Raw genomic sequence first — 24,669 nt, 5'->3', positions numbered from 1 at the left:
GACCATTCCTCTTTACAAAACAATTCCAGTTCAGTTAAGTTTGATGGTCGCCGAGCATGGACAGCCCTCTTCAAATGATCCCACAGATGTTCAATGATATTCAGGTCTGGGGACTGGGATGGCCATTCCAGAACATTGTAATTGTTCCTCTGCATGAATGCCTGAGTAGATTTGGAGCGGTGTTTTGGATCATTGTCTTGCTGAAAGATCCATCCCCTGCGTAACTTCAACTTTGTCACTGATTCTTGAACATTATTGTCAATAATCTGCTGATACTGAGTGGAATCCATGCGTCCCTCAACTTTAACAAGATTCCCGGTGCCGGCATTGGCCACACAGCCCCAAAGCATGATGGAACCTCCACCAAATTTTACTGTGGGTAGCAAGTGTTTTTCTTGGAATGCTGTGTTTTTTTGCCGCCATGCATAACGCCTTTTTGTATGACCAAACAACTCAATCTTGGTTTCATCAGTCCACAGGACCTTCTTCCAAAAAGAAATTGGCTTCTCCATATGTGCTTTTGCATACCTCAGCCGACTCTGTTTGTGGCGTGCTTGCAGAAACGGCTTCTTTCGCATCACTCTTCCATACAGCTTCACCTTGTGCAAAGTGCGTTGTATAGTTGACCAATGCACAGTGACACCATCTGCAGCAAGTTGATGCTGCAGCTCTCTGGAGGTGGTCTGAGGATTGTCCTTGACTGATCTCACCATTCTTCTTCTCTGCCTTTCTGATGTTTTTCTTGGCCTGCCACTTCTGGCCTTAACAAGAACTGTCCATGTGTTCTTCCATTTTCTTACTATGTTCCTCACAGTGGAAACTGACAGGTTAAATCTCTGAGACAGCTTTTTGTATCCTTCCCCTGAACAACTATGTTGAATAATCTTTGTTTTCAGATCATTTGACAGTTGTTTTGAGGAGCCCATGATGCCACTCTTCAGAGGAGATTCAAACAGGAGAACAACTTGCAAGTTGCCACTTTAAGTAGCTTTTCTCATGATTGCATACACCTGGCTATGAAGTTCAAAGCTCAATGAGGTTACAAAACCAAAAAAAGTGCCTTATTACGTCAGTAAAAAGTAGGTAGGAGTATTTAAAACAAGAAAATGATAAGGGTGCCCATACTTATGCACCTGTCAAATTTTGTTTGAATGCAGATTGCACATTTTCTGTTAGTACAATAAACCTCATTTGAAGGCAGAAACATTACTGTGTCCAACAGTTATTACATATATCAAACTGAAATAGCTGTTGCAAAAACACCAATTTTTATAAAACATTAATCTTAAGATTAATAGGGGTGCCCAAACTTTTTCATATAACTGTATTTGTACACAGAGGCTACAAAGTAGCTATCATGAAGTTTAACTTCTCATTTATTTAAAATATTATAGAAACATTATTAGAAATATTAGATCAAATCCACATTAAACTAAAAGTATCCACAAATAGAGAGAAACCCCATCTGACAAATATATGCTTTAACTCAAATGACAAGAATGATTACACAATAAAGAACACAGCAAAAATCAATAGGGTGAAATCTCATCACTTCAAGACAAAGTGTCATGTGGGAGGTCTGACCTAGACTGCAGTAATAAGTGCACCCAGCAGCAGATGAGGTATTTGCAAGATATATGTGACACTCACTTGCAACCAGTTCTTGTACATTGTCCTCGACCCGAGCAGAATTTCAGACAAGATGGTCCAATATAAACTGTAACAGAAATTTTATTTACACATGAAATGATTTGTGGTTACAAAACTGTATACTCTGATTACAGCCAGGAAAGTGCTGATAATAAATCCATGATATGAATGAAAAGAACACATTTTTCAGGGGCACTGGAACACCGTACCCGTAAATATCTGCTTTCTATACTGCTGACCTTTCTAGAACCTTAAATCACTGATGATCTGAGATATTCATCTATACCGTCATGATGTTTTTAGACAATACAAAATAACATGTCCAGTAAATCCTAATAAAGTATACTTGTAGGCCTCTGGCAAATAATTTAAACTATAAATTATACATAGGACTTTGTACAGATTTCTATTTGTTACAACATACAGAAAAATAAAAACACAAAAAATCATACAAAAATAATCATACATTTAACTTGAAAAACAATAAAAATCTTGAAAGATCCTTATAAAAACCCTTACATTGAGCACCATCATTACTGTTTTAGGGCTCGTTCAGACAAGCATATTATATGTATGTGTGCTGTCCGTGTTAAAATAGGATAGCACATAGGCAGCACACTGATCAATGTTAGTGAATAGGATTGTTAGGATGTTTTTCCACACGGACCAAGTGTCTATGTAAAAAAAGAAATCGTCGCACTTGTCTCTTCTGCATTTCAGATGAGACTCGCCTCTACAAGTCTGCGTGTGTTTAAAAAAAAATAGTCTTTTGCATAGCTAATTCTATTTCATCATGTACATTTTAAACTGTTGATGTATAACTACGTATACCATATTGATGTCATATGGATATAAAAAAACAGACATACAGATGACACATGGATGGAATACAGATGAAATTGGATGATTTTTTATACGCTTGTCTGAAGCCGGCCTCAGTCAAAGTTCTATGTGGCTGATACCTCAAAGTTTTTACACCAGATAACTGATGTAAAAGCTTTAAAAAGTCAAAAGTTATGAACAACTCCTCCATGCACAAAAATTTTGCGACATTTTCAAGCCAGTTCAAATGTGCTTTGACGAAACAGGCAGAGCTGGGGAGGAGACAGGACGGGGTGTGGCAACAACAGCCCATCAAATGGATCAAGTTAATCAAGAGTGCCAGCATTTTGTATGCCAGAAAATGTCACGCCAGTACAATTTCTGGCTCTGCGCATGGAGACACATGCCAACTAGAAGAGGCACCAAATTCATTAAGTGGGAGCACTTCTTAACAAATTCGGCGCCTACTCCAGTAAGACTGGCGTACGCTTCTTGTGTCATGAATCGGACTCTAATTGTTTAAGTTTATTGCCACAACAGTACTTTCACGTTGTCTTTTTGACAGCCTAGCCTGAAGAATTGCAGAACCATGACACCCCTGACTTATACATCCAGATTGTAGACACAAAAGGGTTAACATGCAACTGATAGGTCAGTCACCTTAAACTCAGATAGTTTCAATAATACAGTTCCTTATCCGTAAAACTCATGCATGCCATTTAGACTACAGTACTGTAACTGAGCAGAATATAAATCCACACATGTGCCTAAAACAGTGATTAAATAGATATTCAGATAACAGCCCAACAAATTGCACATAGAGATACATTGCTGTCTGTGTGTCAAAGGAGCTGATGCCTTTTATTGAATTCACACACCACCTCCGTAATCAGCAGCTCAGCTGGCGGCATGATATCAGACGCCAGCAACAGACACATTGCTGCTTTACCTCCTGTTGTTACATTCCCCTCATAAACTACTAAAGTATTACACCATGTGTTGCAAAAGAAATTATTAGAATTTTGCAGTCTGTTGTGAGGGTATTTTTAGGTTAACTATTGTGTACAGCATCTATGTTCTGAACGGCAAACTTTTAATACTCTGCATGCTAGACAGCACTTGCTGTATTTTTTTTCCTTTTTATTTTGATAAATGACCTGTTACCAAGTCAATAAAATCATTACAGGAATTAAAGGACATGCTAAGCTTATTAAAAACGTTATAAGAATTCTAATTGCAACCTTTCAACAGTGGGGTATTATTATCTAAGTTTTAATAAGAATATTAATACTAACTGTTATCAAGTGCCCACATGTTCCCAACAACAGGTCCGTTCTGTCTCCATCGAAGTCGAGTGTTCCTAGTAAGTGCTGCATTTGGGAGAGGGGTTGTAATCCTATTCCACCTAAGTAATATAGATATCTGGATTAATATAAGATAACCTATTGACTTAAAATCATGGCTTGTATAATGTTATCATTAAACTATAGTTCATAAGCACTGATAGCGTTGAGTTTTAATGAGTAAACGTCATTTTCATTTTTCATTGGTAAATCAATAATACACAGGAAAATAAGCACCTTTATCATATATCTTATCAGAGAAATCAGCTTATTCCTTCTCTTATATTGAGGTTTACTATATTGATATTTGACTCAATTCACGGGTAAAATCTGTCTTCAGTTTAAATAGATTTTCTCATTAATGAAACATTCACTTTCCATTAAGTTCTATGTAGAAGGGAGGGAGACAGATAGAGGGAGACAAAGAAATTCTGCTGCAAGTTCTCCTGAAACAACAGTTACATTTTAAAGTGTAACTGTCATTTCAGGAGAACTTGCAGCAGAATGTCTGTGTCTGCTTCTAGTTCCTTCCTCCTCCTCCTCTTCTCTAAATAGAATATTATGAGAATCTTATGAGTAGAAACTGCCATCTCCTATCTCAGTACTGGAAAATCTGTATTCACTGAAATCAAATTTTTACAGATTTTAATAGTGAACTGAAATTGAAAGATCAATTCAGGAATGAAAAGAGAATTTCACTGATAATATGTAATACAAAGTTATTTATTTTCATATATACTATCGGTTTATGAAGTAAAAATTAAAATGATGGTTATTCTTTAAATCCAGAGACAAAACACATGTTAAACTAGTGGTTTGATAACCAACTGTAGAGGCATAAAATGCAATCTGATGGGAAACCAAGTGAGCATGTGTACAGACACCGTTACATGAGAGAACCAACTCAGAGATTCGCTCAACATAAGGTATGTGTGGAAACGGTGATCTGACCACTAATATCTGAATAGTGTTGTTTACAATTTCTTAACATCTCAAGTTTCAAGTTCCTTCTTACCCACTGTAGTTGTCCGATGAATATATGGTACTGTGTGGCAGATGAGGTCCTGCACAAAGCTCAGGCAGACATTCAGAATGCAGTAAAGACCAGGACCTGCCATGATTGGTTGAAAATTCCAGACTAACACTATTGACATTTAAAAAAAAAAGTTAATATAGTTTCTTATAAGAAAAATTAAACATATATACTGAAATTAAAAAAATGTGGGTCAACCAGATCTTCCAGAAAATGAGTGTGATATCAAGTGTACTATAAATTATCTGGTGGCTACCTGAATTAAAACATAGATATTACTATAGGTTATTGTTTTTCTAAATGTCTCAGGTTGCATGTTATAATCTCGGCCTATTGAGATAACAAAGTTATTCCATGGTGCCCTAATGAAATTGCTATACCAAAATATAGTGCTTAAAATATATATATTAAGCAATAAAAACCTGAAAATAATATTTGACCTAATTTTTTGATGAATAAATTAGGCACTTTTAATACCTTACGAGTAGATAATCTTAACATGATTCATTGTCACAAGACTAAAAATGCTGCAAAATATAGAGATATTATGTTACATACTATTGTGTTCCATTGGCTCAATTATATATACAGTCAGCTGGATTAAAAACTGACAGAATGGGTTGTGTAAATGTGTGCTTTGCACTACTGCAGATTACTGGAGGTTTTAATGAACTGCAGTATTATTATGCTTTAAATTCTAGAAACTGAAATGGATTACTGACATCCAGCTAAGTCTATGTATAAATGAGAATGTGACAGTATTGTAAAGTAGAATACATGTCCCATGGTTAAGGATTAAGCTAAATTTTAAAACATGTGGTACTGTACACATATAATTCAAATCCCTGAAGAACATAAAAAGCTGAGAAATGGTTCCCAAACATAGAAAAAAAAACAGCTGTAAATGTACGACGGTGGAAGATCGCAATTAACTTAACGACAATGTGAACATGGGGAACGGTACATCAACTGTGTTTGCACAATCAAGCCACCCTGTGTATATGCTGTTTTTCCAATATAGGCTTTTACCACTTGTACTGCCAAAGTTAACAACGTTCATGGTATAACAAGAGAGGGGAGAGACTGTTTTAAACTAGAAAGCTGTGGCTGACATTATTGAAAAAACACATGCATTAAATACAAGTAAAAACAAAAGTACGTACATTACAAATATAATTGAGTGTGTTCAGAGAATTATGAAAAAATGAAGGCACTAAAAATGGAGTAACTGAATTATATGCCTCCCATGCAGGGAGGCAAATATGGAAAAATACCCTGTACACTAAATGGGGTAAAAGTATCACATCACTACTGTGAGTATTTAGAGTACAAAAGATAGCACAATGGTCTAAAGTACCAGGAGATTCCAGTGTCACTCAGAAATAAAGTAAAAAACCTTAATATAACATTTTTAGCAAATGATAGTTTATCAATATATGTTAATTAATACAATTTTTCACTATACAATACTCATTGGATGAAGTCCTTACTGTCATCCATTAGGAACTTTCTTGATTTACTTCCAATAGAAACACATCTGTCCTGATCATGTGATGAAGACACACATGTGCTCGGTTTGTACCAGTATAGATATCAGAGTTATGTAACTTTGTGTTCATCACAAAATCAGGACAAATTTACTGTATATTCCCTGAAAGTAATGAATGATTGTAAGTAAAGAATAAAAAACATGAAGAATTGATCAGGTACACTGAAAATTTGTATTACTTTGCAAGATTTTTATAGCGAAAAGTGATATGCTTCTTTCCTAGATGACCAGCCATTGCCTCTTTAGAACAGAGGGAATTTTAAATAACCAGTAAATTGCTAAATTGAGACAACCCCTTTAAATAACATACAGGAATTAAGCTGGTCTCATCAGGAGTATTCATTCACACACTGTTCGCAAAAAGTAGGCTTTTGATTTCTCAAAGTCATTCTATTTTTATGTTGGCAGATTTACCTGTTTCCGGGCTGGTGTGATCCACATCCAAGATTTATAGAGAACTGTATCATGTGGGATTCAGTAGTAGGCAAAACAGGAAGTACGTGGAAAAAGTCCACAGCCCAAACATTTAAGTTGTCTCCTCGGTGACTGATTTGCTTTAGGCAAAACTTTGTGGCCGGAGTCTGCAGTTCGGGGCTAATAATAGTAGAAACTAATGAAGGTACCTTAAAAAATAAACATTTTTAAATGTTATTCAAAGTATGTGACACCAGAAATTGAATTAATGTTGACTTGTCATAAGTTAAAAAAGGGTACTGGTTAAGAAGTAGGTGTTATAGACTCTGCTGTAATTATAAGAAAGCAGTGTACTTTTTCAGTGAAGTTTCTCTTCTAGTCTTGAGCCGGCCATACATATTAAATTACTGTCGGCTGAATGATGATTGTACGGCCCAAAGCCATCTCAGCTAGCTCTTTCATACACAGGAGCGTTCGTTTGGCTGAGAGCTCTTTTGTTCTCTATGAGATAGCCATCGCCAGGAGAACAAAATGATCAAAAGTCTGAAATTGAACATGCCCGCTCTACACCTTCCCCATCGCTTAGTTGCCTGGTGCCCCCATACATATTGTAGTGTCAGCCAAATCCATTATTATCAGCGGGTGCGCCGACATTAGTCTAATGTGCACGTGGGTCTTTACTTAAATATTCTTCTTACAGAATTACCTTGTAGGAGGAATAGGAGAGTGTATCCATTACAATATGTTCTTTTCTGCCATCAACCTGTGCATATAGGACAACATCATTTTCATGGGATTCTCCTGGGTTGCAGAGTCCACCTAAATATGATCATACATAAATGTAAAAAAATAGTACCATCGAAAACATGTATCACCAAAATAACCATTATTAAAAGTTAAGACATGGAGATAATTTGCACAAGCTTTGTCAGCAGTGCATGCATTTAGCTATCATACATTTGAGGAAATTAAAGTTGCAATCCAAAACAAAAAAAAATGCAAATATGTAAGCGAATAAAAAATGCCAATGACCACGTTAAAGGATTCTGAATCCAAACTATCATTTTCAATCATCTGTAATTTGTATATTGTAAGGAGTGGAAGTAACACGATTTATACAACTTTAATCTAACTCCTTATGCTATCCAAAGCTTGCCCCAGTAAAAATAAAACAATAAAAAAAAAATACACATATTTGACATCACTGCATTCATAAAAGTCCGATCTATCCAAATACAAAGTCAATTAATCCAATTGGTAAACAGCGTAACGAGAACAAAAAATCAATATGCCAAAACCACAGCTTTTTGACAGCTGCAACATTGCAATAAAATGCAATAAGAAGTGATCAAAACATTGTATCTACTGCAAAATAGTATCAGTAAAACTTTTTTCTTAAAACTTTTTTTCCCCACTTTTTAATGTATTTGTTAGTCCCTTTAGTGGACTTGAAGCTGCGATCGTCTGATCGCTTGTGCTATACATAGCAGTGCATCAGCACTGCTATTTATACAGAAAATCACCATCTCATATAAAGACCAGCCATGGGCTGGCTTTTACAGGAAGATCGTAAAGACAGGCACGGGGTTCATCTGCAACCCCCAGCTGTCATGACAACACATCGACGCCCCGTTGTCACGGGAACGCGGATAGGAGCATACAACGAAGTGCTCCCCTGCCAGCGCATGTTAAATGCCGTTGTCAGAGATTGACAGAGGGATTTAACAGATTAATAGTCGCAGGTGGAGCTCTGCTCTACCTGCACCTGTAAAAGGCACATGATGGCTGATTAAATCAGCCATCATTTGCTGGGAAAGATGTGGGCTTGGCATGCGAGCTCGCATCAAAGGTAGGGACATGACATATGACGTATATGTACGTCATATGTCGTGAATGGGTTTAATGTTTTTTTCTTTTACTAAGACTTGATACAATAGCTTTTTTTGATGCTAAATATACTGTATGGTGTTCACATAGCAATGTCTATTTCAGGAGACTGAAGGACCACATAATTACTTTATCAAGAGTACAAGAAAGGAGATCGTTGCACAATAACTGAACCATGAATTTTGTGTCCAAAAACAATTTATAACAGTAGCAATGAGATATACTGGTCTATAGACATCTAAGATAGAAACTATGGGTGTGAAAAAAAAGATTTTTCAACACATTTCTGGCAAATGAGGTTGCGGAAAAAAAAATGCAACTTCTGATGTTTTCACAGGGGCATGAAATGCCTTGCTACAAATGTTACCTCAGTAGCTGAAGTATTTGAGGCATGGTGCATGCCACTACGCATCTCGCCTGATTCATTAAGAGGCTTAAGCGCCCTCTTCATTAAGAGGCGCAAAGACCTCTTCATCAAGACCATCGAGAGAACTGCCGGTCTTGATGAATCCCACATATTCTTTATTTTGTTTTTGTATAACATTGTATACTATTTTTGAAATTTTACGGATCAGGTGATGGTGGCCACATGATGTTGGCTATAATACTGTGAATCAGGGCAACCTACACATGCTTGAGGAGGAGGAACCTCCCCTGAAACTTCACCCAACCCGCTCCCCCAGAAACTTCGCACAGGTGTGCAGGCTTTCTGATCCTGTCATCCTATTTCAGGGACTAAATTGGCAGGGTGCAATACAAAAATTTTGCAGTCTACATGCTGGATTCAATTAAGATTAGCGTTGACTGTCAGAGAGGCCATTAACCCCTTAACATATGAATCAAGAGAGATTTGTTTAAAGGAGTTGGCCACTTTAGTGCAGCTTTCCTCATACACTCTTTTCATTTTTTGAAAGTTTTGTGATGGTTTGAATTCTTTTTAATTTTAAATAGCGGAATACAGCATTTAAGAAGGGCTTGTTCAAGTAGTAGAAAACCCCTTTAATTTAATGGGGTGGACAAGGTTAACCCTCAGCTCATAAATACTGAGAATTCCACAGACTTGTTACAAAGATAATTTCTCATCAGCCTGTAGATAGGTGATAAATGTTAGTCAAAGGCCAACACAGATAGCAATATATTATATATTAATCTAATACAGGAAAAATATATCTTTGTACAGTGTTAGCCAGTAGATAGAAAACTATTAAAACTTGAGAGTCCTCAGTGGTTCATACCTTTTAATGGCTAACTGAAAAGATAGTAACAAATTGAAAGCTTTTGATACTCCTCAAGTCTCTTCATCAGGCATAGAATAACACAAAATTTGAAGAGTTAAATATTTATACACAACAGGACACGGCATTCTTCCTGTGTCCTGTTGTGTGTAACTATGTCACTCTTCAAATTTTCTGTTATACTGAGCCTGATGAGTAGTCTCGAAATCTTTCTATTTATTACCATCTTTTCAGTTAGCCAATAAAAGGTATCAACTACTGAGGACGCTCAAATTTTAATATTAATCTAAGATGGATACACAAAATAGTTACTAAATAAGAACATGGTGACAAATCATAAGTACATTTTTTTTAACTTACCCATACTGAAATAAAATCGTAGGTTTCCATATCCAGTAGTATCCATATATGGAGTACATAATTTTCTTTCTCCATCTTTCATAAATACAAGAGAAGAGCCTGATTCTATTGTTCCACATTCAGTACCAATGACAGCCCCGGAAATTTCCCACCTAGTAGTAGAAAATCAGTGGGGTATAAATCTGTAGCATACATATTTATAGCAGTCATTTACACAACTATATTCACATAAAAATGAACACTAATAGTTACATAGTTGTTAAGGTTAAAAAAATATCCGTCTATTGAGTTCAATCTATAATCCTGATGTGTTGATTCTGAAGGATACAAAACAACCATCAGGCAGATGCTAATTGCCCTATATTAGGGAAAAAATCCTTTCTGACTCCATACATGACAATCTAGTTCATCAACGTCTCATCGCAGAAATTTAGAGCCCATAACCTTCAATAATACAATTTTCAAAAAAAGCATCAAGGTCCTTCTTGAAAATTGCTATTTGATCAATTTTTCAATAAGGGCACCATATGCACCATGCATAAGTTGACTGGAACAAACCTTTTCATTATGGAATCCTTAACCCCTTCCCGACATTTGTAGTACATATACGTCATCGTCGGGAAGGACTTCTCGACCGATGCAGCATATGTACATCATGGAGATCGTCCGCGCACAGGGGGCTCTGTGCGGGCGATCGCTCCCGGGTGTCAGCTGATTCTGACAGCTGAAATCTGGGACTCGGTGTGAGAAGCGATACCCGCACCGCTCCCAGAAGCTGAATTCAGCATTCAGTGTGCAGGCAGAGGGAAGAAAGCTCATCAGCCCTTGAATCGGAGACCCCGCACGTCATCATGACGACATGTGGGTCACCAGAGCTAGCAAAGTTGCTAGATCATGCGCAGTGCATGATCTAACAACTTTGTGTGTCAGTTCAGCACTGACAGTTTATGAAGCATAGGAATGCTGCTGCATTCCTATGTTTTATAAGCGATCAGGCAGGAAAAAGTGAAAGTCCCATAGTGGGACAAAGTATAAAAGTGGAAAAAAGTGAAAAAACATTTTCAAAAAATCACAAAATAATAATAAAATATATATATATATATATTGTACTCATAAATAAATATTTTTATGAAAAAAATTAAACAAAAAAGCACACAAAATTGGTATCGCTGAGTCCAGAACGACCTGACCTATAAAACTGTCTTACTAATTAACCCCTTCAGTGAACACTGTAGAAAAAATAAATAAAAAACGAGGCAAAAAAATATGATTTATCATGATACTGCCGAACAAAAAGTGGAATAAAACGCGATCAAAAAGAATGTAAATAAATATGGTACCTCTGAAAACGTCATCTTGTCCTGCAAAAAACAAGCCACCATACAGCTCCATTGGTGAAAAAATAAAACAGTTACAGCTTCTCAGAATACAGTGATGAAAAAATAATAATTATTTACATGCAATAATTTTTATTGTGTAAAAGCGTCAAAACATAAAAAAAGAATCGCTGTAATCATACTGACCCGAAAAATAAAGCGGATTTATCAATTTTACCACATGCGGAGCGGCATAAAAAAACAACCCAAAGAACAATCCCTGAATTGCTTGGTTTTGTTCATTCTGCCTCCCAAAAATCAGGATATAAAGCAATCAAAATAGTCATGTGCCCGAAAATGGTACCAATAAAAACGTCAACTCTTCCCGCAAAAAACAAGCTCTCATATGACTGTCGGCTGAAATATGTAAAAATTATAGCTCTCAAACTATGGTGATACAAAAACTAGTTTTTACAATAAAAAGCATCTTTTAGTGTGTGACAGCAGCCAAACATAAAAACCCGATATAAATCTGGTATCTCTGTAATCGCACCGACCTGACGAATAAAGTCGTTTAATCACTTATACCACATTAGGAATGGCGTAAAAAATAAATAAAACCAATTCTTCACCTGCTGTTGATTTGTTCATTCTGCCTCCCAAAGATCTCAGGAAGACTCGGTGCACATCCATCCTATGCTGAGCGCTTACACCGGGGTTTCCATGTAAATTAAATCTTTAAAATATGTGATTCAGACGGAACCCCCGGCGGAATATTCCCTATAATGAGGCAGATGGAGACACTGTGGACGCCGTCTGACCTGTGATCCGGCAGTGTCCGTCTTTTTATTAGGCATGCATAAAAGAGCCGTCGGCCATAGTTTTGTGCACTTTTGAAAAAAAGGACACCGCCATTCAGAGGCCAGACAGAGTCCAGAGTAATTCTGCTGCCTCACTATAGTGAATGGATCCCTCGGGAGTTTCATCTGAATCGCGTCACTCGGAGGTTTTGATGGAAACCCCGCTATAAGTGGTCAGTGTAAAACACTGGATGAATGTGATCCCAAATGTTATGTAAAATGTTCCAAATAACAGCTTCAACTCCATTCACAAAAAGTCCCCACTCAGGTCCGTCATCTGTTAATGAAAATATAGGGGCTTCCACGTTACTGGTAGCACAAAGGTTCTGGAAAAACAAAATGGCTCCTCACCCCCCTAAAGAAATCCAGTGAGTTCTGTGCTCCTAAATCCAAATGTCTTCCTTCTGAGCCCCAGTGTGTACCTAAACTGCAGTTAGCATCTACATGTTTGGCATTCTAGTAGCGATGAGAGCCCGCCTGATTTACAGGTGCGTGTCTCCAGAAGCATGAGCTGGGCACGATGTACTGGTCACTACAAGGTACTGGTCACTACAATGGCAGTTTGCAATCTTCACTTAACAACATCAACTACTGCTTGTTTCTGGAAAACACCTATGGAGTCAAAATAGTCACTACACCTGTAGATAAATTCACAAAGGGGTATAATTTCCAAAAAGTGGCTCACTAGAGGGGGATTCTGGTCTTCTAGCACGTAGGGGCTCTGTATATGGAGTCCGCATACTATTCTACGAAAATCTGCACTCCAGGAGGCAAAAGCGCTCCGTCCCTCCCGAGGCTCACCGTATGGCTTAGCAGTACTGAACAGCCACATATGGGGATTTCTACATTCAGCAAAAATTGTGTCACAAATTTTGGTGCCATTTTTACCCATTTCCCAGTGTGACAACGTAAAATCTGAGGCAAAAACAAAATTTTGGTGGTAAAAATGTAATTATTTTTTCTTTACTGCCCAATGGTATAAAATGCTGTGACACACATGTGGTGTCAATATGATCCCCTAGATGAATTCATTGAAAGGTGAAGTTTGAAAAATGGGGTCACTTATGGGGGTTTCGGCTGATCTGGCACCTCAGGGGCTCTACAAATGTGACATGGCACCCTCAAACCTGTCCAGCAAAATATGAACTCCAATATAGCATTTCTTCCCTTCTGAGCTGTGCACTATGCCTCAAAAGTAGTTTTCGACCACATATGGAGTATCTGCGTACTCAGGAGCAATTGAACAACAAATTGTATGGTGCAATTTCTCCTATTACCCTAGTGAAAATGCAAAGTTTGGGGCTAGGGCTAAAAAAATTTTTTGTGTGGAAAAATGTGATTTCATTATTTTCAAGACTCAACGTTAAAAACTTCTGTGAAACACCTGGGGACTCAAGGTGCTCACCACACATCTAGATAAGTTCCTTGAGGGGTCTAGTTTCCAATATGGTGTCACTTGTGGGGGGTTTCCACTGTTTAGGCACATCAGGGGCACTCCAAATGCGACATGGCATCCGCTAATTATTCCAGCAAATTTTACATTCTAAAATTCAAATGGCGCCCCTTCCCTTCCGAGCCCTGCCATGCACCCAAACAGTGGTTTTCCTTCACATATTGGACATCAGCTCACTCAGGAGACATTGCACAACAAATTGCATGGTGCAATTTCTCTTGTTACCCTTACGAAAATGCTAAATTTTGGGCTGAAAAACATTTTTGTGGGAAAAATTTGAGGGTTCAAGGTGCTCACCACACATCTTGATAAGTTCCCTGAGGGGTCTAGTTTCCAAAATGGTGTCACTTGTGGGGGGGTTTCCACTGTTTAGTCACATCAGGGGCTCTCCAAACATGACATGGTGTTCACTCTCAATTCCAGCAAATTTTACATTCAAAAAGTCAAATGGCGCTCTTTCCCTTCTGAGCCATGACATGTGCCCAAACAGTGGTTTTTCCCCACATATTGGGTATCAGCGTGCTCAGGAGAAATTGCACAACACATTTTGGGGTCCAATTTTTACTGTGACCCTTGTGAAAATAAAAAAAATTGGGCCTAAAGAAAAATTTCTGTGAAAAAAGTTAAATGTTCATTGTTTTCTTCCACATTCCAAAAATTCCTGTGAATCACCTGAACGGTTAATAAACACCTTGAGGGGTGAAGTATTTAGGATGGTGTCACTTTTGGGTATTTTCTGTCATAAAGGCCCCTCAAAGTCAATTCAAATGTGATGTGGTCCCTAAAAAAATGGTTTTGTAAATTTTCTTGGAAAAATTACAGTAGAAATCGCTGGTCAAATTTTAACCCTTATAACGTTCTAACAAAAAAAAATGTGGTTCCAAAATTGTGCTGATGTAAAGTAGACATGTGTGAAATGTTATTTATTAACTATTTTGTTTGACATATCTCTCCGATTTAAGACAATAAAAATTTAAAGTTTGAAAATTGCAAAATTTTCACCAAATTTGCGATTTTTTCACAAAGTAACGTGAGTCACATCAAATAAATTTTACCACTAACATGAAGTATAATATGTCACAAGAAAATAATCTCAGAATCAGTGGGATACGTTGAAGCATTCCAGAGTTATTACCTCATAAAGTGACAGTGGTAAGAATTGTAAAATTTGGCCCGGTCATGAAGGTGAAAACAGGCTCGATGGTGAAGGGGTTAAAGGCATTATCCAGTACTTTAATATTGATGGCCTATTCATAGGATATGTCCTCAATACTAGATTGATGGGAGTGTGACACACAGCACCGGTTTGAATTATCAGCGGAGTATCGCACTCCCAACGATCTGGTATTGATGACTTATCCTAAGGGTAGGCCATCAATATTAAAAGGGTTGTCCAGTACTTTTAAAAATATGCTAATGTGTTTTAATGATAAATAGAAGCTTCTTTCTAATTACCTCCTGGTGTTGTTTCTGCCTGTGAGCGGCGCTATCGGTGGCCGCTCACAGGCAGCACGTGACCCTCAGCTGACGTCCCGTCTATTGACGTGTGACTCAGCGTTGGGGTCCCCACTGTGGCTGCTGGGTTGTGGGCGGATTTATTCCCCACATCACACCCAGCATCCACCGCGCGCTTTCCCAATGAATGGGGACAGGGAGAGCGCGCGGTGGATGCCGGGTGTGACGTGCTGGGTAACCCCACCCACAACCCAGCAGCCACCGGTGGAACGTGTAAGAGGGACCCTCGACTGCAGCCTGGACTTGTTGTGACGTCAGCGGATGTCAGAGCCGGCTGCAGCCGGGGGTCACAAGCTGCCTGTGAGTGGCCAGCGACAGCGCCACTCACAGACAGAAACAGCAACAGGAGGTAATTAGAAAAAAGCTTCTATTTATCATTAAAACACATTGGCATATTTTTAAAAGTACTGGACAACCCCTTTAAAGTATCGAAGAACCCATTTAAATATTAGAAATAATGGTCTGTCTATCACGGCACTCAATTCATGCAGAACTCATAGGTGCATACAATCACAACCCGATGATTTGTCTATATTGTGTCCCATTTAGATTTTGTACTTTTATTTTTGAAGACATTGTATCAGCTTATGGCATTATGTTAATCTCTTAAAGATCATTAACACGTGCAGATTTTGAGCTGGACAATAAACACCAGTTGACAAATATACAAGTTAAAAACATTGGTTTACTGGCCAGGTCCCCTGTGTCGACAAAGACTTTATGGGGAAGAATGATTTTTCATATGATCATTCTGTCCTCATACAGCATCATCTTGCTCTCAGAAAACCCCTCATTTATACAAAGTGACATGTTTCTGATAACTTTTATGCTGACATAACAATCCGATTACCCACAAACATTCTGCTCATCTATCAGATCACAAGAGAATATTATGATAAAGTCTTTATTAGTACAAGCTACAACAAATCTTAAAAACAGTTAAAAATGTCAAACAAGACATACAAATACACCCATAATAGGACAAAAAAAAGCTCTGTTATTCAAATGACCAATGATATAAATGATGTTATACTTTATAGATAATACCAGATCCAGGATATAAGACTAGCAATAGATATTTGCATATAGAATCAGAAAACCCTAACAAAATCTGCTTAATTCAAAGATTATGCACAAAGAGCATATATGAAATAAAAAAATAGTGATTAGTGTTGAACGAATTTGTTCGGCATTTCAAATTCGGGTTCGTGTTCGAGGTTCCAGCTTGTTCACGCAAAGAAATCGGCCGGAACCCCGAACACGAACCCGAATTTGAAATGCCGAACAAATTCGCTCAACACTAATAGTGATGAGCGAGCGTGCTCGGATAACATCTTATCCGAGTGTGCTCGGCTGTTATCCGAGTCTCTTCGGAGTGCTCATATATTATATTCAAGTCCCTGCGTCTGCATGATTTGCGGCTGTTAGACAGCCTCAACACATGCAGGGATTGCCTGTTTGTTAGGGAATCCTCACATGTGTTGAGACTGTCTAACAGCCGCAAATCATGCAGACACAGGGGCTCGAACATAATATAAGAGCACGCCCAAGATACTAGGATAACACCCGAGCATGGTCGGATAAGATGTTATCCGAGCATGTTAGCTCATCACTAATTATAATATATGCAAGCATAATAGCAGCAATGAAAATGGCAACAAAGCATAAACAGCACAGAGTGCAAAAAGAGTAAATGCTGATGCACACACAGTATACAAAAGTAGAGAAAGTATCAAGTGTATATAAAAATAAAGTGCTAAATAGTGCTGGATACAAAAAAGGAAGCTAGTCCTCAGAATAGAGAAGCAGCTATCACATGTGATAACCAAACAGAGATACCAATAATGTTTGCTTTAGAGCTGCAAGTTAGGCATGATGACCTGGATCCAAATGAATGGTCAAAGCAAATAACAGGGCGCAATGCCCGACGCGTGTCGCCGCCAAAGTGTGGCTTCCTCAGGGGCCTGTAAGTAACAATGTGTAGCCCACAGTATATATATGAGAGTAAGCATCAATCATTAAAATCAGCTGATAGAACTTACCGGATGTAAAGCATAGTATCGCAGGCATTTTATTGGCGCATGCGTTGATTGTCACAATGAATCGATGCATACGTACAAAATTGCTATGTGCTAGGACCTGTATATCAATAGCGCATGCGTGTGACGTACACATGAATCAGTGCTTGAGCACAAGTTAGTGATTTTGCACCCATGCGACGATTCAGTATTATTTATTTATGTTTATTCTTTCTCGCTCCTCATATTTATACCCATAAGGACTCTATGTGCTCATTTGCAGCATAGATATCATCTCACAGGATGGACTATTAAATAAATGTAACATAAAAGCATACACTTTCCCTCTTGTATTTGTACATTTGAACATTTGCATTTGTTCCTCAACAAACTATAACCCTGTAAATTAATAGCCCACTCATAGCTGTCATCCAGTCATGTCTCAGATATCCCCTCTATAACTTATTGGAAAGATGATCAGTTAGTACATATCATATCAGGATAATGGAAAGCTAGAGTAGATTCAAAGGTGAGCAACTAAGTTATTCATTAGGATTAGAGGTTTGTGTTATAATGAGAGATTAGAATAATTGGGCTTATTCAGCTTGGAAAAAGTCACTTCAGAAGTATCGTATAAGACGCACCCCCCCCAAATTTGGGGGGAAAATGGGGAGTGCACCTTATAGTCCGAATGTAGCTTACCTGGGGTTGTGGTGATGGTGGAGTGGGATGACAGGAGGCAGGGTACCTTCCTCAGAAAGCCGGCAATGGCAGAAGTGTGGCAATGCTGTGGGCCCAGATCTCAATCCGCCCATGTGCCGCCGGAGGTGACCATTTCCCTGAAGCCCACGACCCATGGATTCGGGAAATGGCCACCGGGAAAGCAATGCACTCCGCTCTGCTCACCACTGACACTGGGCCAGCAGCATCGCTCCCCTACTCCCACTCAGGGCCCACAGCATTGCCCCCCTTATGCCGCCACCGGCTTCCTGAGGAAGGGACCATGCATCTTGTGACCCCTGCTTCACCGCTGACGGCGCCCAGGTAAGATACCTTAAATTCAGACTATAAGACAGACCCCCATCTTATAAAAAAATCTATTTGTTTTTTCGTATTTTCCTTCCCAAAATTTGGGGTGCGTCTTATGGTCGGGTTCGCCTTATAGTCTGAAAAATACGGTAATCTCAATTGCATGTATAAATTCATGTATGGTCAATACAAAGAACTAGGACATGATTTATTCTTGCCACGGACTTTGCAAAGGACCATGTAACGTTAATCATATGTGGAGGAAAGGCAATGTACACATCAAAATAATAAAGGGTTCTTTACAGTTTGAGTAGTCAGACCATAGAATTCCCTACCACAAGCGGTAATAATGACATATGCCGTACAGTTACAGTTATATCATATGCCGAATCTCTTTGATGAGGGCAGATGATGGCTATGATAATTGGCCATCATCTTCCTCTAATAGCTGCACATGGAGCGGAGTTACACCTGTGGCTGTTAATCTGTTAAATGCCACTGTCAATCTCTGACAGCAACATTTACAGCGCGACAGCAGGGAGGCATCAGTCGGCGTCCTTGTGATGCAATTGCAGGGTGCCAATGTGTTGCCATGATGGCCGGGGGTCTGCTGAAGACCTCTGTGCCTGTCATGACAGTAGTCCTGTGAACGCCAGCTTCTGCCTGGTGTTTATAGCTGACCATGATTTTTGCTATATACTGTAACACTGTGGTATTGCTCTGTGTATAGTACAACTGATAGGGGATTTGCGCCTGCATTCGTTCAAAGGAGGTTAACAAATACAGGGAAAAAATATGTTTTTAAAAATATGAAGAAAAAAAAAAAACTCTAAAAGTTCAAATCCCCCTTTTTCCCTATTACAAAATAAATAAAGGAAAAAAAATACACAAATGTGGTGTCGCTATGTCTGTAAATGTCTGATCTATCAAAATAATAAATTAATTACCTTCATCAGTAAAAGGGCATAATGAAAAAAAATCTAAACGCTAGAATTATATTTTGGCTCAGGACACAAAAAATAAGCCCTCACACAGCCCCATAAACCAAAAATATAAAATGTTATGGGTCTTGGAAACTGGCAAGACATGCAATTATTATTATTTTTTTTTTTACAAAGTTCTAAATTTTTTTTACCACTCAAAAAAAAAAAAAATTAAGCATGTTTGGTATCTTCATGATCGTATTGCTCTGGAGAATTAAATTGCTGCATAAATTAAAAAAAACAAACAAACTGTCAAATTATGCTTTTTTGCAATTTTGCAGCACTTTTAATTTATTTCCTGCTTTCCAGTACATTTCATGTTAAAATGAATGGTGTCATCCGCGAGTACAACTTGAACCACAAAAATCAAACCCTCATATAGCATTGTTGACGGAAAAATAAAAAAGTTATGGCTCTTAAAAGATGGATAGGAAAAAATGCAAACGCAAAAATCTATCCATGTCGGGAAGGGTTTAAATGGAAATTGCCACTACCATGGTATATATCTCCTTCACTGTTTTACAGTCATGTTCTTACATAAACTTTCTGAAAAAAAGTCCAGTTTAAAAATTAAATGAAAATTCAGTGTGTGCAATATGCTAATTTCCCCTTGGAAGTCATCTGGATGGGGTCGTTCATGTGAATAGTCAGTCACACAGCCTGGCCTTTTAATCACACCCATTGTGACTTGATTGGTGTCCCACAGGGCTGTTATGCTCTGTTGAGTTCAGCTTGAGGAGCATGTGCATCCGGTGTATGTACAAGTACAGCTTTCTTCATTGCACATGCCCAGCAAGCAAAACTCAACAAAGCATAAAGCACTGTGGGTGTTTAATCAAGACACAATGGGCATGATCACTTTTCAGACATCATGAGGATTCACAGGAACAGCCCTGTCAGATAACTACTCTGAGCTAATTAGCATATTGCACTCATCAAATTATAAGCAATCTTTAGACTATGTATTTTGAGAAAGCTGATATAGGTACATGCCGGCAAAGCAGTGAAGTAAACAACAAGGTGGTGATGGTTTAAAGTGGGACATCAAAGTTCCCTTTAATCCACATCCTAAAACAACCTGTTTTTGTGCTTTCGTTTTTCATCTTCTTATTTCAAGAGTTGTAACTATTTTATTTTTATCGACATAGCCAAAAGAGGGCTTGCTGTTTGCGGCATGAGTTGAAGTTTTGATTGACACCATTCATTTTACCATTCAATGTACTTAGAACAGTAAAGTCATCTCACTGCAAGCATACTAGAATCCAACCTTACATGATTACACTAAAGGATTAATAAATTCCCCAATATAGAAAAAATAAAAGATCAAGCAATAAAGGAATTTCCAATAAAACATTACTTTTATTCCATGTTGCAGTAAAAATGTAACAGAGCTGGAGCGTCTGATTCCAACATCTTTCAGTAATAAAACCTTAGTTGTGTCTGAGAGGTTCAATGTACTGCAACATGTGGAGAAAACTGGTGAAATGGTGAAAAAAAAATGCAATTTTGCATTGTTTTCAGGGTTTTATTTTTATGGCGTTCATTGTACATTAAAGAAGACCTGGCAACCTGACTTTTCAGGTCAGCACATTTAATATGCTAAACTTGTGTCATTTTAATTTTCAATTCATGGAGTGGAAAAAATATTTCAGAAAATTGTAAAAAAAAAAATGCATTGTGTAGTAATTTTTTGAGACCTGTAATTCTTGTATTTATTTATTTATTTATTTTAGAGATTGCTATGTGAGGGCTTTTTCCATGGTGAATTGACATTTTTATTTTTACTATATTGGGGTACATACACATAATGCATTAACACTAGTGTTGCATCCCCTGATGATGCTGCTGAGACGGTGAAACATGTTGGTGGGACATCTGTAATGTTGGTTACTGTTTTAATCCACCCACAGTTTGCTAATTTGCAATGTTGAGATGGTACTCTGTAGGCCTATCTCTATATCATAATTAAAGTACTTCTGTTTAATTTATAGGGTCATCAAACAATATTAGTGACCATGGGCAATTTTTAATCTCTATTACCCCACTATAAATTTGATTACAGAAAGGAAACAGTAAGGTTTTAGAATTGCATAATAATGGCTAAGTTTTAATTGGCTTTTGGCTAAGTTTTAATTGGCTATTAGATTGAGATGAGATTATTTAGATGAGAAGTTGCCCTCTTAGGGTTTATTTGAATTAATTCCCCTTGCAGTCCACACTCTTTTCTCAGTGTAACTATGCAAGTGAAGCAAACACTGGTCGTTGCTATAGGGGGTAGATGCCAGCTGAGGAAAAGAGCTGGCATCTGTTAAGTATGGTGCAGGCTCAGCTCCTGGACCCGTTCTATACACCCGCATTTGGCATGTGACATGCATATCACATGTAGGGAATGGGTTCAATAAGACCTACAATGTCTTCTCACATGCTCATTAGGTAAACATGTATTACTGGAATACAACTCTAACAACTGCATCATTTTTACAATATACTAATGAAAATATTTATTTTTGATTAAAAACACAAGAGAGTTCAAGAACTATGACCATGAGGAATTTATTTATTCATAATCTCTGTATGTTTCTTTTTTTCCTGTCTTCTATTGTATAGACAAACGTTGAAGGCTCATTCAAGACACATTTTCCAAATAAACTTAAAGGGTATCTGTCAGTAAGATCAACCCTCCTAAGCCATCTATATGGGCATGCAGGTCATAAAAAAGCTGAATAACATGATACATTGATATCTGCGATCTGATGTTTTATTCTAGAGAAATCCACGTTTTTCCTATATGTAAATGAGCTGTTCCAGGCTATGGGCCAAACATTGATATGCATGAGAATGTGCCTCCAGAGTTAAATTTAAATAAAAGGGGGCGTTACCAGTGTGTGTATGTGTAATGGCCACTCTTTGCTCTCCTGATCTCACTGCAGAGCTGTATGTGATTATAACTGACACATCTGCAGGTTCCTCTCAGCTTCAATCTCACAGGCAGAAAGGGTTACAATTGTGTTACATTACAGCAGAGCTGTGAGAGCTGCAGCTAATCTGTTTGTAAGGAGACAAAGTTCAGCTCTACTGCTCTGTGTTAGTTACATGTTTCAGACTGTTAATGTCCCCTTTCATTTAAAATAAGCTTTGGAGGCAGATTCTCATGCAGATCAGTGTCCGGCCCATAGTTTTGAACAGCTCATCTAAATATAAGAAAAATGTTGATTCCTCTGGCATAAGACATCGAATCGCAGATATAAAGGTATTACTTTATTCAGCTTCCTATGACCTACATGCCCATATACATAGCTTAGGAGGGTTGTTCCTATTTACAGATTCCCGTTAAAGGGGTATTCTCAAGTTTGAGAGTTATTCCCAATTCTTGGGATAGGGGGAAACTTCCTTATCACTTGAGGTCTGACTGCTGGGGCCCCAATTAATCCTGAGAATTGTGGCTTTGAAGAGCCCCGGATGAATGCAGCGGAGCTTGATCATGTGCATTGCCGCTTCATTCATTCTTAATGGGACTGACGAAGATCAGCCTAGCACTGCACTTGACTGATCTTCAGCACTCCTATTAGAATGAACCCTGGTTCTTGGGATCAGTGGAGGCTCCTGCGGTTGGACCCTCAGTGATTGGGTAGTTGTTCCCTATCCATTGGATAAGGGATAACTATCAAACTTGAGAATAACCCTTTAACAAATACAAATGAATGCTATTTCCTTTGTAAATGGCAGCAGTGCTTTAAATGTATTGCTGCCTACTCAACTAATCTTAAATAATTTCTCTCTTGACATCTGACCTAGAGTGACAGGTATTATTGTGGCTTTCAGTGAGCTTTCACATGTCTACTGTATATTATTTGAGTCTGCGTTAATGACAAATAGCTCTACTATATAATTTGGAAGTCACTGCTCTAAGTGGAATTTAAATCCCATTATGGAAGAAAAGAAAGGTCCACTAGTGAATGGAGGTCTTGAAGAATACTACAGTTGAAATGAATGCTTGATTTACTTGGCAGTCAATTAATTTTGCCACACTCTCTCTCTGGTTCACTGGCTATAAATATGCTCCAATTACTCCAACTCAAGTAGATGTCTCTCCATTCACCCAAATACTAACCTAAGATTGCAATTTAAGACATGTGAGCAATGTCCAAAATGATGCATTCGGAAAACAAGCAATCGATTAGTTATTATTATATGTAATTCTCTTACATCCTTTATTTCCTGAAAAGCATTAGAAATTACAAAATCACATTTTGGAAGGTGCACACTTTGAATGCAATTTTCTCACAATAATATGCATATTGCATTGACAGCTTAATCTGTCAAAAGATACAATGTATTTAATCAGTTCAATATGGTATACATGTATATTATCCTTCAAGGAAGACTTGCACTGTCCAAAGGCACTGAAGTATCTGTTAAACTGTTCCCCAAACCACATGCAGCATTCATCTGTGTAGGGTTATAGTAATGGCTGTAAACATGCACTTTGTGCTTTGTAAGGAATATTATTATTTATCAAAACAAATAAATTAAAGGGAATCTATTGGCTCATTCTTTTTGCCAGAGCCACAGCTTCTCCCCACCCTGCTCCCGATGGCTATCATATCTCTCCTTATATGTTAGTCTAGAGAAACACCTGCCAGTCATAGGGAGTGGGGCAGAGTAAAGCAGCAGGGGAACTGCCTCGGACTACTTATCTGAGACTCAAAGCCCCTGGCCAGCTTTTCAAATTAAGTTTTCTATGAAATGCAACAGTGTTAGAACTGATCATAAATTTTGGATACGTCCGACACCCCCACAGATCAGCTATTATCAGCTCCAGTGATGTCCCCATGTAAACTGCGCATAGAATTAAACAGCACTGTTGAGTATTTAATTAACCCCCAGTATTTAATTAACAACTTGTATTTACTGTAATTAACCCCTTCAGATGTACAGTTACATAAAGATGATCACTGCCAGGAGCCTGGCTTAACTGACACACGAGCTCCTGCAGCAGACAGCTAAGATGAGAGTCAGTACCGATTTTGGAAGTTTAACCCTCTAGATGCCAACAGTGACTGCATCTAGAAGGTTGTAAGAGGGAGGGGCTCCCTCTCTAACACCATAGGCTGCCCAGCAACACGATTGCAGAGTGTCTCCAAGTCTGCTAGCAATGGTGGCCTGATAGACTGTGCCATAAGCAGGGTCTAACAGGCCTTA

General features: G+C 38.2%; 1 protein-coding gene across 6 annotated transcripts in view; it reads right to left on the bottom strand.

Annotated features, from left to right (window-relative positions):
• Positions 1–24,669, bottom strand: part of RELN (reelin) — an 895,263-nt gene that overhangs the window by 331,238 nt on the left and 539,356 nt on the right. For all 6 annotated transcript variants that reach the window (XM_073652257.1, XM_073652259.1, XM_073652258.1 and 3 more), the window contains exons 12-17: positions 10,294–10,445; positions 7,518–7,630; positions 6,812–7,020; positions 4,831–4,959; positions 3,768–3,877; positions 1,651–1,717 (exon numbers count right to left, since the gene is read on the bottom strand). In XM_073652257.1, the coding sequence (XP_073508358.1) occupies positions 1,651–1,717; positions 3,768–3,877; positions 4,831–4,959; positions 6,812–7,020; positions 7,518–7,630; positions 10,294–10,445 (780 nt within the window). The remainder of the gene's footprint in view (positions 1–1,650; positions 1,718–3,767; positions 3,878–4,830; positions 4,960–6,811; positions 7,021–7,517; positions 7,631–10,293; positions 10,446–24,669) is intronic.

Source organism: Phyllobates terribilis, unplaced genomic scaffold (genome assembly GCF_046119375.1).
Source record: "Phyllobates terribilis strain yellow unplaced genomic scaffold, ASM4611937v1 Scaffold_11__3_contigs__length_659146591, whole genome shotgun sequence".
In the NCBI taxonomy this organism is placed as follows: Eukaryota; Metazoa; Chordata; class Amphibia; order Anura; family Dendrobatidae; genus Phyllobates; species Phyllobates terribilis.
This window is presented reverse-complemented; position numbering and strand designations above follow the sequence as displayed.